This window comes from Chelonus insularis, unplaced genomic scaffold, assembly GCF_013357705.1.
Source record: "Chelonus insularis isolate UGA/USDA-ARS -01 unplaced genomic scaffold, ASM1335770v1 contig_93_pilon, whole genome shotgun sequence".
In the NCBI taxonomy this organism is placed as follows: domain Eukaryota; kingdom Metazoa; phylum Arthropoda; class Insecta; order Hymenoptera; family Braconidae; genus Chelonus; species Chelonus insularis.
Genome location: NW_023276782.1, coordinates 1 through 12,813, shown reverse-complemented (window position 1 = coordinate 12,813; position 12,813 = coordinate 1). Strand labels below are relative to the sequence as shown.

General features: G+C 33.4%; 1 protein-coding gene across 1 annotated transcript; it reads left to right on the top strand.

Moving 5' to 3' along the window:
* Positions 1 to 5,012: 5,012 nt before the first annotated feature.
* Positions 5,013 to 12,324, top strand: LOC118072479 (uncharacterized). Its single transcript, XM_035092387.1, is given in 6 exon segments — positions 5,013 to 5,406; positions 5,935 to 6,111; positions 6,518 to 7,542; positions 7,544 to 7,912; positions 7,970 to 8,450; positions 11,576 to 12,324. Coding segments are annotated over 6 exon segments (2,844 nt in total). The 5' UTR covers positions 5,013 to 5,363.
* The last annotated feature ends 489 nt before the right edge of the window (positions 12,325 to 12,813 follow it).

The window sequence follows — 12,813 nt, the reverse complement described above, 5'->3', positions numbered from 1 at the left end:
AAATTAATTATTTCACTCCTAAAATGGGGTAAAATCGGAACTTGCTTCAATTTGAGCATTAATTATTATTTATATTATAATTTCAACTAGTGCAATAAAAAGATCTCATCCTCACGAATTCATTGATATCCTCATTTTCTATATAAGCTTCATAGATCCCGAGTTATTAACAGAAAAATACCAAAAAAATAACTCTTAATATGTGAAACAGTTGTTGGAACAGATTTGAACTAGAGTCTCACTACTATGTAATTATCCCTACGTTAAACTCTCATTTGTTATCCAAAACCACGTCTCATACATTCACAATTCAAAATCTGACTGACTCAACATTAATTAAGTTTCCCTGGATTAGAGTTAGCCATGCTATCGCTGACTGTATTCCAGAAATATTCCAACAGAGAGATTATCATCTCAACACTATCATTTTCAAAACATTTGTATGTAAAAGTTGCTTTGGATCATGTTGACCTCATCGATGTGAAGTTCATAGCGTAGGTGGACTTGGGAAATGCAAATATACATATTTGTATGGACACAGTCATATGCTATTGTGAATGGAATTGCAAACTTTGAAAAATACTTTTCTACGTAAGAATGCTCTTTTCAAGAGAGTCAGTAGTGACCAGGGTTCTCCATCATCATTCCTAGTTCTCCACATATTGGTCACAATAATACCTCCAATTCTTTGAGACTATATATTTACCAAGCTTGTTTGTTTCTTTCCTACAACATAAATACATATTTTCTACATGACATTTGTATCAATATTTATATTTTAAATTAAATCAAAATAATGTCAATGAACAAATGAACTAATTATAAATGATTTGTCAATAACACATTTCCTTTTTTGTTCCTACAATTCTTAAGAAAAAATTACTTCAATTATTTTTATCAGTATAAAACAATTTTCATTCGTTGTTGATAACTAAGCTAACGATTGTAAAAGACAGGAGAGGAAATTAAATCTCAAATCGTGTAATGGCTTGTTGTTGATTTACAGGATTGGTAATCCATTAAAAAAAAAACTTATCTGCTCACACGATGTGGGTTGTTCATTCCAGACATTTCATAAACTTCTCCATTTACTTAGCAGAACGTGCTTTGATAAAAAAAAAATTAAAACATTTTTAATAAATAGTCTGATTAATTTTTTCCATCTTCAATAACTTCATTAATTAACAGTAAATGATAATTTCTCTTTCACAAGATGAGTTTAATGATTTTTTTGTTATAAGATCAACGTCTAAATAAACGACCTTGACCCAATTGTAGAGCTTTTCAATGAAAAAATCTAATTTGTGTGATAAAGTTGATGTAAATAAATGGATTAATCACAGATTTGACTTTTGACGTAGTTGATTGTTGATGTCAACCAAAAATAGAATATATTATGTACAGATATGTGACTTCATATGACTCAAATAGGATTATCTAAAAATAAGAAATATTTAGTTATAAAAAACATCAATTACATTTCGTATTGAGACTTGGAAGGTATATCCTCAGGTAACTCTTTGAAGTTTAAATAAAGTCTTATGTAACAATTAAATTCCAAAATAAGTACATTTTATCATTATGAGTTCATTCATTCAGAAATTAGTTCTATTTATATTGGAATCAAGAAATCGGAGTATAGATGTATTTTAATACCTTTTATCAATGTTTAGCGTAATACAAATGTTCAGTTTAATATATAAACAGACGAATATATTTTCTATGTATCTAATTAACAGTAATTATCAGTGAAGCCTACAAATAAAATTCATTGGTTTTGAAAATAACATGTAGCGAAATATAACATTACAAGCACCCACGCAATATTCATTTTAGCCAAATGAACACTACCCCATTATCTAGACAATAGTGGTTCTCTATAGAAGTACTTCATAATAGAACTTTAAAGGGTTTGGTTTACAATGCACTGAATTTATCAAAATAATTAATATTCCGAGTAATTGCAAGTTCATGCTGAGATATTTCATGTATTTAAAATAAATAAAAAAAATTTATTGTTTCATTTGAACTCTCACAATGTCTTGGAAAATTATCGTTTACATTATGCCAATAAATAACCCAAACTGTTCCAAATCTTTGCTCACTTTTCCTTCAATTTATCACCAAAAATATTGTTGAACAAGAATTACTATAACAACTTAGGTCATCCTTATCACAACTCATGATTTGTCTCCAGTGTATCCAACCTCTAGCAGCAAGCAAAACTGGAGTAATCTGGTCAACCTTGATCCAATGTTAGACTGGGACTGGACCAGTCTTGCTTCCTACAAAGAGAAGCTTTCCTGTTGTTTCCTTAAAACTGCAACTATCATTCATCCTTGTTTCAAACTCTTTTTTCCAGCAAATCCTTGAAAAAGGACTCGGTGTTAGACACCAGCTTAGACTGCACTCTTGAACTGTCAAGATCACTTTAGAGCATTGAACTTGGACAGACTGAAATCAAGCTAGATGTTTGTTTGAATAAATTATTTATAATTTAAAACCTTGATGGAAATGCAACACTTTGATTTCTTATCATTCAATGTAAATTTCAGTTTAATATTACTTCTCTTCCTTCATGATTGCATGCATAAGATGCGATATATTTTCACCTTCTATCCCTTTCATTACTGATTTTGTAAATGGTAACCTTGTAACGACCGTGAAGTAGGTGGCGTCCGGGTACAAGGGAACCGGGCCACTCGTGGTATCGATTAACATCGGGCGAACTTGACACATAGTCGAACAGAAGAGTCAAAGTATTTTGCACTGCAGTTGAGAAAGTGTAAAAGTTGCACCAAGTTATTGTTCAATCTACAAGAGCATGTTAGTCTACAATTAATCAAGTGCTCGATATTTTCAAGGATAACTATCACTGGTACAACAATTATTCAAACAAAAGTCTAAATTGTTTTATCAAAAATTCATAATTAAGTAAAGAATTAAATTGTAAAAATGAATCGAATGAAAAAGGTCTGATTGTTACTAAAAACTCTACCTTAATTAATTTGCTTCAAACTTTCAAAAGATGTAAGAAATAATTGACGCTGATATTAAATGAATAAGGGAATTACAACTTTGACGCTTAATTCTTTGAAAACTTTATTTGATACTCAGTAATACTTTGACCAAAACCAGTCGACTATTTCTTCCTAGAAATTAACTTAGAATGGATTAACTTTTTTTCTTACAACTTATTAAGATATTCAAACTATTTTTTTTTGGTTTTTAAATCAAATAAGTAACTTGATAAGTTGAATTTTCAGAAAAAAATATTCCAACATTATTATAATAAGATTTAGTTAGATAATAAGTTTTTGTTCATTTCAACATTGCCATCATCTTCATTATTTGAAGTTGGTCTTAAAATGAGAAAAGAAGCATACTTTTTTGATATCAAAACTAAAAAAGAATTTCTCAATAATCATCTTTATTCATCTAATCTCTTTTTACATTCTTATATTTCCCTTTCCAAAGAATACTCAACTTTCATAAGTATACTTGAATTCTTTCAAACTCTTGAAAATCTATTATTTAAACAAACTACATTTCAATAGCTAATGAAAAATTCTGTTTGGCTTTTACCAAGTTAAGTGTATATGGTAAACACGCAAAACCACTAAATTTTCAAGAAATAAATAAAATTTAAGACAGCAAAATGTTTAATGTAAAGAAAGTACCATCAAAGACTTTTACCAGTTTTATTTCATTTGAATAAAATTGTTTTCTTTATCATTTCTTTACAAAAGTATATCGATTGACTTTTCTGGATTTACGTGCTCTAACATAGTTCACTTGGAGTTTACTAGACTCTCCAAGGTTAAAATACGACAGTTAGGTTCTCCAGGGAATTAAGTATAGGTAAGACCAGGAAATGGAGATTCCATCCAAGTGTTACTGGATCTCTAGAGAAAATCCTCAAAAACTTTGTTGTTGGAGAACAATATATAGATTCGACATACATTGTGTTATCTTCTTCTCTGATACCTAATAAATTTCATGGACATCAATAAATAAGGCTTGATGATTTACATAGTTAGCTTATTTTGAATAATGTTATAAGTGTAAATAAATATAGCAGTTATGATAGTCTATGTACTGGATAATATTTGTATGCAACTATGACATGATAAACAATTCAGTGATATTGGATTAGAATATGAGGAACAAGTCATCATCATATGAGATTTATTGATATTAATGGTGGCAGTGGAGCAAAGGGATCAAGTGAAATGAATCACTCGAGCGTTTGTTTTACTCAAGTTAAAAAATGAATATGAAAAATATGTGGGAATGTATATATTTATGCTCCTACTTATCGTCTAGTCATTCTGAAGAAAAATCTGCCAGGTCACGGATTTTTTATGATTTTTTTAAGCTTCAAGAAATATAAATAATGAAGGATTCATATAAAAGAAAGTTGTATTTTTTTTAATTATTTAAATTTAAATTTGTTTTAAAAGAATTTTTCAAGGTTCTCGTTCATTTATTTATATTTTTATAATATTTTTCAATGATGAATAGAATTGCCTGTTTATTTTTTGTTAATTTATCTTATTGACATTGATTGGATTTTTTTAATTACTATTAATAATAAATTGAATTATAATAATAATAAAGTACCTGACAAAGTAAAAGATTTAAAAATTTACCTCAACTGATAAATTTTCTTTTCAACTGTATGAAAAATTTCATTACATCAGTAATTGAAGATTGATATAGATCGATTTTTTTTATATTTATAGAAAGTCTGTTACTAGAAGTATTGAAAATTCTTCAAAAAAGAGATGGAAGAATTTATTGAGTTATTAGAAATAGTTTTTCATCATAATGTCGAGATAGTGATTTTTATTTTGGTTACATATAATGACATCTTGATGATAAAATAACTGAATCCAACTATTGGCCAATAAAATAGCTTTTCAAAAGAATTTCTATAAAAAACATCCAATTGCTTGGAAGAAACATCAAATTATTAATAACTTAATTATTAGATGAATGTTTATGTTGGAAATCAGCGTCTCCGACATATTTGAGTGTATAGGGCCTGTACGAGTGTTCGGCCCTAATCGGTTTCCCCCGTAGCCTTTCGGCTAACGTCTCTCGTCGTGCTCTTCACTTGATTCAAGTTGGTCGTCTATTACGGTTCAATAATATATTCATTGATAAATAAAGTTCTAATTTCTAATTAAACTAAGTCTTATTATTATTGTTTAAATCCACATAACCTCTAACAGGTTATGGGCCCAGAGCTCGCTTTCACTGAGCAGATTAATAAAGTGTTTGTTAAATTATAAAAGGTGTAGTAAAGAGAAACGTGTAAGTGATTTTGGAAAATCTAACAAAGAAGACTTGCAGTTTCAATGGCTGAAAACAAAGACAAAGAAGGATCGACAGTGTCGTCGAGTTAGTATCAATTCTTTTAAAGTAAAATGAACAAGAAAATTAATGTATACATTATTAAATGAAAGGCGGTTTGACGAGTGATGACACGGTTTGGAAAATAGTCAACGAGTGTCCAATGTTTAGCTAAAACAAAGAAATCATTGTTCATTTTACTGAATAAAGGTTATTTAAAATCTAGGCCTAGTATAAAAATAAAAAAATAAAATCATGATTAAGTACAAATAAATTAGAAACTAAGCACGATCGTGCGGCGAGGTTTGGCTTGGCGGGAATTTGAGAGTCCATTGTGACGACAATTGACGAGTTGTGCGCATGATCAGACAGTTGAACGGGAAAACGAGTGCTAGACAACGAGCGAAGGAATGTAGATGAAAAAAAAATAATAATAAACAAACAAATGAAAGACGCATTACTGGCTCTTTGTCTCGAACTACGGGCCAAATTCTCGCTACACTAAATTAAATAAAAGTTGATCAACTATAAAATATATGTTTGCATGTAAACTAACAATTCTTTTCATTCCTACAGCTTTTGAAATAGACACGTTAAATGAAATGCTTGATAACATGACATTTGAAAATGTTATGGTCAAGCTGGAGGGTGTGTTTATGCTTAAAGCAAACCACCCAAATGAGGAAATTGAGTTATCCCTGCATGAAAATTATATTTCACTAAAAACTCAGACGAGTGTTGAGTACAAAGCAGGTGAGCGAAGGGTATTTTATTTTATTTTTGAAATATTTCCAAGAAAATATGTATAGCTATACAAATGAAATTATAATTAAGATGCATCGTAAATTAATTATTAAAAATCTCGAGTAACTGTGCATATTTAAAGCACGAATAATAAAAGACCTATGAATGTCTGAAGACATTCTAAATAATAATTTTTAAACCATTAAAATCAAATTACTCATGCTTGGTGGTTGAGTGCCGTGCATTTGGCTACTATGTATGAGAGTAGAGTTTGTATATGTGTAACCTTGTGTTCGGGTAAATGTATACTTGCTCGTCTTAGTCTGGAGAAACTTGTGTTCGGTGGATCCAGCTAACGACATGATTTAAAATCCTGCCAAATGTCAGATTTTTATTCTTTCTCAATATATTGCAGCTAAAACATTTGTTACCAAAGAGGAGTTGAAAGCGCTAGAAGTATGGCTGGACAAATGTAAGAAACAGGGTGTGAAAGCTGTGCTGCCGAGTACTGTAAAGAAACAGGAAATAGTTGATCCTGTAGAGGAACAATGGTTGGCTACGAGAATCAGCAACGACAGAACGAATGATGACAGTAGTGGTGACGACGGAAAGAGTGACGAGAGAATCAGTAACGACAGAACGAATGACGACAGTAGTGGTGACGACGGAAAGAGTGACGAGGGAACTAGATATGACGGAACTAGTTATAAGAGGAGTGTCAACACAACGAGAGCTATGATTCATAATGTAGAAGGAGATAATATAACTCAGTTGGCCACTGAGACAAAAGGTAAAGGTCTACCTAAAATAATTGAGACAAAACCGGTAAAAATATCTCTAAAGAAATTTAACGTTCCTAAACTATTGAATAAATCTGACAATAAAAATTGTTTAGATGACACAAATACAGAAACTAAACAAAAGACTGACGAAAAGGCGACTGCCTGGATACCTTGCTTCAATGCCATGGACAATATGCTGTTGCAGCAGTCCAAAATGTTGGCTAGCTTAACTGAAACTATGAAAAGCATGGAGAAAAGGCAATCAGAAATTATGGAAGAGTTATGTCGTAACCGACAAAATATGAGTGATCTGGGTAAACAAGTAGAGAAAATCGAGTGTAATATAAAACAGGTAAAAGAGTGTGAACCTGATGTGAGTTGCATGACCCAGAACAGAAGCTCAGACATCAATCTGGGAGAACCGAGTGGTCACAATTTAAATAGCAATGTAAGACAGAATGACGACAGATACGTTAGAGCTGATGATGTTAAAGATGCAATAAAGTATGAGATAATAAGTAAAGATGTGGGTACGCGCCGTGATTACAAATTAACTAATCAAACGAAATTTGAATACTTTTACGATTATTTTTCTTCAGAATTGAGATCGCTTGAACTATTGTATGTAATTGACACGAGTGAAAAAACCGACTAAAAATTATGATGCAAATACTTTGACAAAACATAAATTCAAAGTGCGTGATATTCTCATAAATCGTTTAGAGTCATACTATCACACAAAGGTAGCTCATTTAAAAGATCCTGTCGAAATACTAAATAAAATAAAAGAATTAAAACGATATGAGGTGAATTTAACTACTAGTATGATTAGAAGGAATTTTCACACCATGCAGTATTCACCAGATAAAGAGAGTGCTTCTGAGTTTTGTGAAAGGTTTGAAAACTGCATACGCGATTATGGGAATATCTCAGACACTGCGACCTTTTCTGAGGAGGAAAAACGCGACACATTTTATAATGCTATTATGACCACGGTTCCTTCGGTTCAAGCTGTTGAGTTTATAAGAGTGAGTGGGACTGGTAAGGGTTTAGATTATGAGAGTCTGAAAATGTTTTTGATGCAGGCAGAGGCAAATCGAAATCAGACAAAATCAGGAGAGACCAGAGCAGCAATGACAGTTAAGAAAGGTACGAGTGCGAGATGTTATGAGTGCTCTGATTTTGGTCATATCAGTTATGATTGCCCCCGAAAAGGAACAGGTGTTGTGAAATGTTACGAGTGTAATAAGTTCACAAACCATAAGGCTGACGAGTGTCCTCAAAGACAGGAAAGACTAAAGAAGCAAGGATCTACGAGTGGTCGAGTTTATAAAAGAGGTAATGGCAGGTATAATTACAATAAAAACTTACAAAAATCTGGACAGATTAACGACAGACGACAGACATTGAAAAGGAGAAATGACGATAATACGAGAGGTTATAATTACAAGAGAGGCAGATTCAATCAAAATAAAGGTCGAGGTGGCTACAAATATGTTAATAAGAACTTCAAACAGCCCAAATCAAATAATGATGGGAATAAGAAATCAGCTGATACTGCAAAGGGTAAGTCATTCTTGGCTGATATTAACTCTAAGTTAAGAAACGATGATATTTTACACGAGTATAATGATGATAGAGAAAGAGTAAATAACGAAGGTAGATTAGTAGCCAAGTTCTTAGCCGACTCAGGTGCGACAGAACATCTCACAAATTCTAGAATAATTTTTAAGACCCTGGACGTAAAAGACTACGGTACAATAAAATGTGCTAATAAAAATCCTTCAGCGGACCTGAGAACGGAGGGAGTAGGCCAGGTTGAAGTAATCCTGGACAATAACAAAGTTATGAAAATTGATAACGTTATATTTGCGGAGGCTCTTTCTGATAATCTTATGTCCCTGAGAAAATTCGCTGAAATGGGATTAGCAATATATTTAGATAAGAAAAGGATAAATATATTTGATCCAGTCTCGAATGAGCTATTCATTACAGGTGTTTATAATAAACCCTATTGGATTATTGAACTGGAAATCAATCGAGATACGGCTGGAAACGAGAGTAATACATGCGAAAGATCTAACAAATATATTTTAGCTGACTTGACGAGTGATTACAAAACAACTGTAAATGAAGCAAGATGTATGTGGCGAAACATTGCGACAGAAGACAAAACGAGTGCTGAGGAAATTTTATTAACCGAACAGATATGAGCGAAAATGATAATGAGTGTACGAGAGCAAAGAAATCAAAAACAACAGATGAGACGATAGACGGTACAGAAAGAGTGGAAACGATTGAGAGCAGGCAAGAGAAACGGGTGAAAACAAACGAGTGGAAGCGTGTGAAGAGGTACGAGTGAACGAATGGGAGAACAAAGTACAGACTGAAGACAGAGAAAGGAAGACCAATAGTAATACTCTGACTGGATACACTGAGTCAAGTATCACTGATGATCAGAATGTAAACATGAAAAATAAAATGTATCAAAACTTTAACTTTGAAACAACCATATGGGATAGGAAAATTAACGATCCAAATGAATTGCCAGTAACAGAAACAACAGATATTGAATCTCCATTAACGAGTGTAATAATAAAACAAATTATGACAAAGCAATGTTATGGCACGTCAGGCTGGGGCATGCTTCAGTAAATTATTTAAAGGCATTGCAAAGAAAATTACCCGAGAATAAAGAGCTTCAGAAGATCGTGTTCGATCAATCGATCATGGATTGTGAGATCTGTATGGTTTCTAAAATAAACAAGTTGCCATTTAAAACAGTGCGTAGACGAGCGAATGCTCCACTGGAGATTATACATTCAGATACGATGGGACCAATTAGTCCACCTTCTCATCCTAAAGGATACAAATTTATATCTGTATTCATTGATGACTATTCGCGATTGGCAATGGCATATGCGATGAAAGTTAAGAGTGATACGGGTGCTTGCTTTGAAGCATTTGTGAAGAGTGCGCGAAATCTGCTTGGAAAAGATGCCAAAGTGTGCTATTTACGCTCTGACCCAGGGAACTGAATTTAAAGGTGGTTATACGACAGAGGTTTTAAATAAATTAGGTGCAGAGTTACAGGTCTCTAGTCCTGATACCCCTGAACATAACGGTGTTGCAGAGCGGTTTAATCAGACTATACAGAAGAAGGTGCGAGCCTACATGTATGATGCAAAATTACCCGAGAACATGTGGGATTTGGCTTTGAGTGCAGCTGTCTATGCCTATAATAGGACCCCTCATAAAGCAAATGACATGATAACTCCTATGAGTAGATTTGCACCAAATCATAATTTTGATATAAACCAACTTAAACGTTTTGGCTGTATTGCCTACATTAAAGTTCAACGGAAGACTGGACCAAAGTTCCGTTTCGAAGGAAGACGAGTGGTGTTAGTTGGCTATACTCCCACTGGGTACCAATTTTTAAAACCTGAAGAAGGAAAATTTTACGAGAGCAGAGATGTGCGATTTAACGAGAAATTGGTTTATGGCGACAAATACGGTAAAGACAGCATTAGAAACTGGCCAATTGAAGAGTGGAAAACAGAAAAAGACAAATGGTTTGTGGAATTCTCTGAAAATATAAACGAATGTACTGATAAGTTAAAAACGGAGGGAGAGATTCCAATAAAAAGAAAAAAGAGGAAGACCTAGGAAAAATCCTGTAATAACAGACACGAATGTGACGAGTGATAACATAATAACAAATAATAATGGGCAGAGTGAATTAAGCATGAGTGATAGAGAAATTGAAGGTAAAATTATGTTTACATCTAAACTAAATGACGACTATGATAGAAAAATAGAAAACCTAGAAGATGAAATGTATTGTGCAATGCTGGCAAGAATAAATGAGGATCCTGCTACCTACAGACAAGCCATGTCATCGAGTGAATCTATTTACTGGAAAGAAGCAGTAGATAATGAGTTGAAATCAATGTCGGAAAATAACGTGTGGGAAATCATTGATCGACCAAAACTAACGAGTGATGGTAAACGAGCGAATATAATTGATTCTCGATGGGTATTTAAAAGGAAAGTAAAGGATGATGGTGAAATAAGACACAAGGCAAGACTGGTTATACGAGGGTTCAAAGACAGAAACGTCTACGAGCTGAAAGAGACTTATGCTCCGGTGTCCAGACTACCACTAGTTCGAGCTGTGCTGGCCATTATAAATAAATATGATCTGGAAGTTTGTCAGCTAGATGTGCAAACTGCTTTCCTCAATGGGACGATTGATGAGGAAATTTTCATGGAAATACCTGATGGAATTGAAATAAGTGATACCGACAGACGAGAGAAAGTATGCAAACTAAAACGAGCGTTATATGGTTTGAAAATAAGTCCAAAACGTTGGAACAAAAGGTTTACAGAAGTAGCTCTAGGTATAGGCCTGATTAATTGCAATGAAGAACCATGTTTGTTTACCTGGCGGAATAATAAGAAGTTTTTGATTTTACTGTTGTACGTTGATGATATTTTAGTTGCAAGTAATGATGAGAATAAACTGAAAGAAGTGAAAGAACGATTAAAAAGTGAATTTAAAATGACAGATTTAGGTGTACCAAAAGAATTTTTGGGTATTGGTATAACGAGAGATAGGAAAAATAAAATATTGGTCCTGAATCAAAAACGGTACATAGAGAAGATACTGAAGAGATTTAATTTTTCAGAATCACATCCACAGAAAACTCCTATGATTACAACACAGGCGGCCAACAGAGAACGAAAGCTTAGAGAAGAGAGTGAGGATCCAGAGCTGCTACGAGTGACAAAAACGAATGAAAATATTCCGTATAGAGAAGCTGTTGGAAGTCTATTGTATCTGGCTGGTGCAACACGACCAGATATAGCTTATGCAGTCAATGTGCTAAGTAGACATCAAATAAATCCAGTGGATAATGACTGGAAAATGGTGAAACGAGTGTTTAGATATTTAAAAGGAACGACGGATGTAGGACTGAATTATTTGTCTAATCAGGATGATCTAAGAGCGTATTCGGATGCTAGCTTTGCTGATTGCAAAGGCTCCATCACAACGAGTGGATTTTTAATACAACTGTATGGAGATACAATAGCCTGGAAGTCTCATAAACAAAATTATGTAGCACTATCGACTTGTCAGGCAGAATACGTTGCGATGAGCGAAGCAAGTCAAGAGTTGATTGCTATGAACAATTCTCTTAAAATAATCTTGGATCAATCATTTACTCCAATGCAACTATGGTGTGACAACAAAGCAGCTGAGGCGAGTGCACAGACGAGTGGTGGAAATAAGCTGAGACATATGACTGAAGTGAGAGAACACTATGTGAAAGAGTGTGTAGAAAGAAACTTCATTAAAATAGGCTGGATTCCTTCAAGGAATCAAATAGCAGATCTATTACTAAACCTCTTCCCTATGGGACTTTTAAACGACTGACAGAAATTGTGTTGAACAAGACGAGTGACAATACTGAGTGACGAATGTAACGACTGAAACCATTTGAAAATTAATTTGTTTTAATTACAGGTAATGGATCTGATCAATCTAAAGAATGAGAGTTAAACGAGAGGAGAAACAGAAGTTAATGAGACGACCAATTGCCAAAGCAAGGAACCAAAAGACTGAATCTGTTCCTATAACTGGATTTAAGTTTGTTATTGTTAAAAAGTTCATATATATTTGTAAACATATCATATTTTGTATTTGAGATTTGAGACTTGACGCAAATATGTGAAGACGGGAGGGAGTGTTGGAAATCAGCGTCTCCGACATATTTGAGTGTATAGGGCCTGTACGAGTGTTCGGCCCTAATCGGTTTCCCCCGTAGCCTTTCGGCTAACGTCTCTCGTCGTGCTCTTCACTTGATTCAAGTTGGTCGTCTATTACGGTTCAATAATATATTCATTGATAAATAAAGTTCTAATT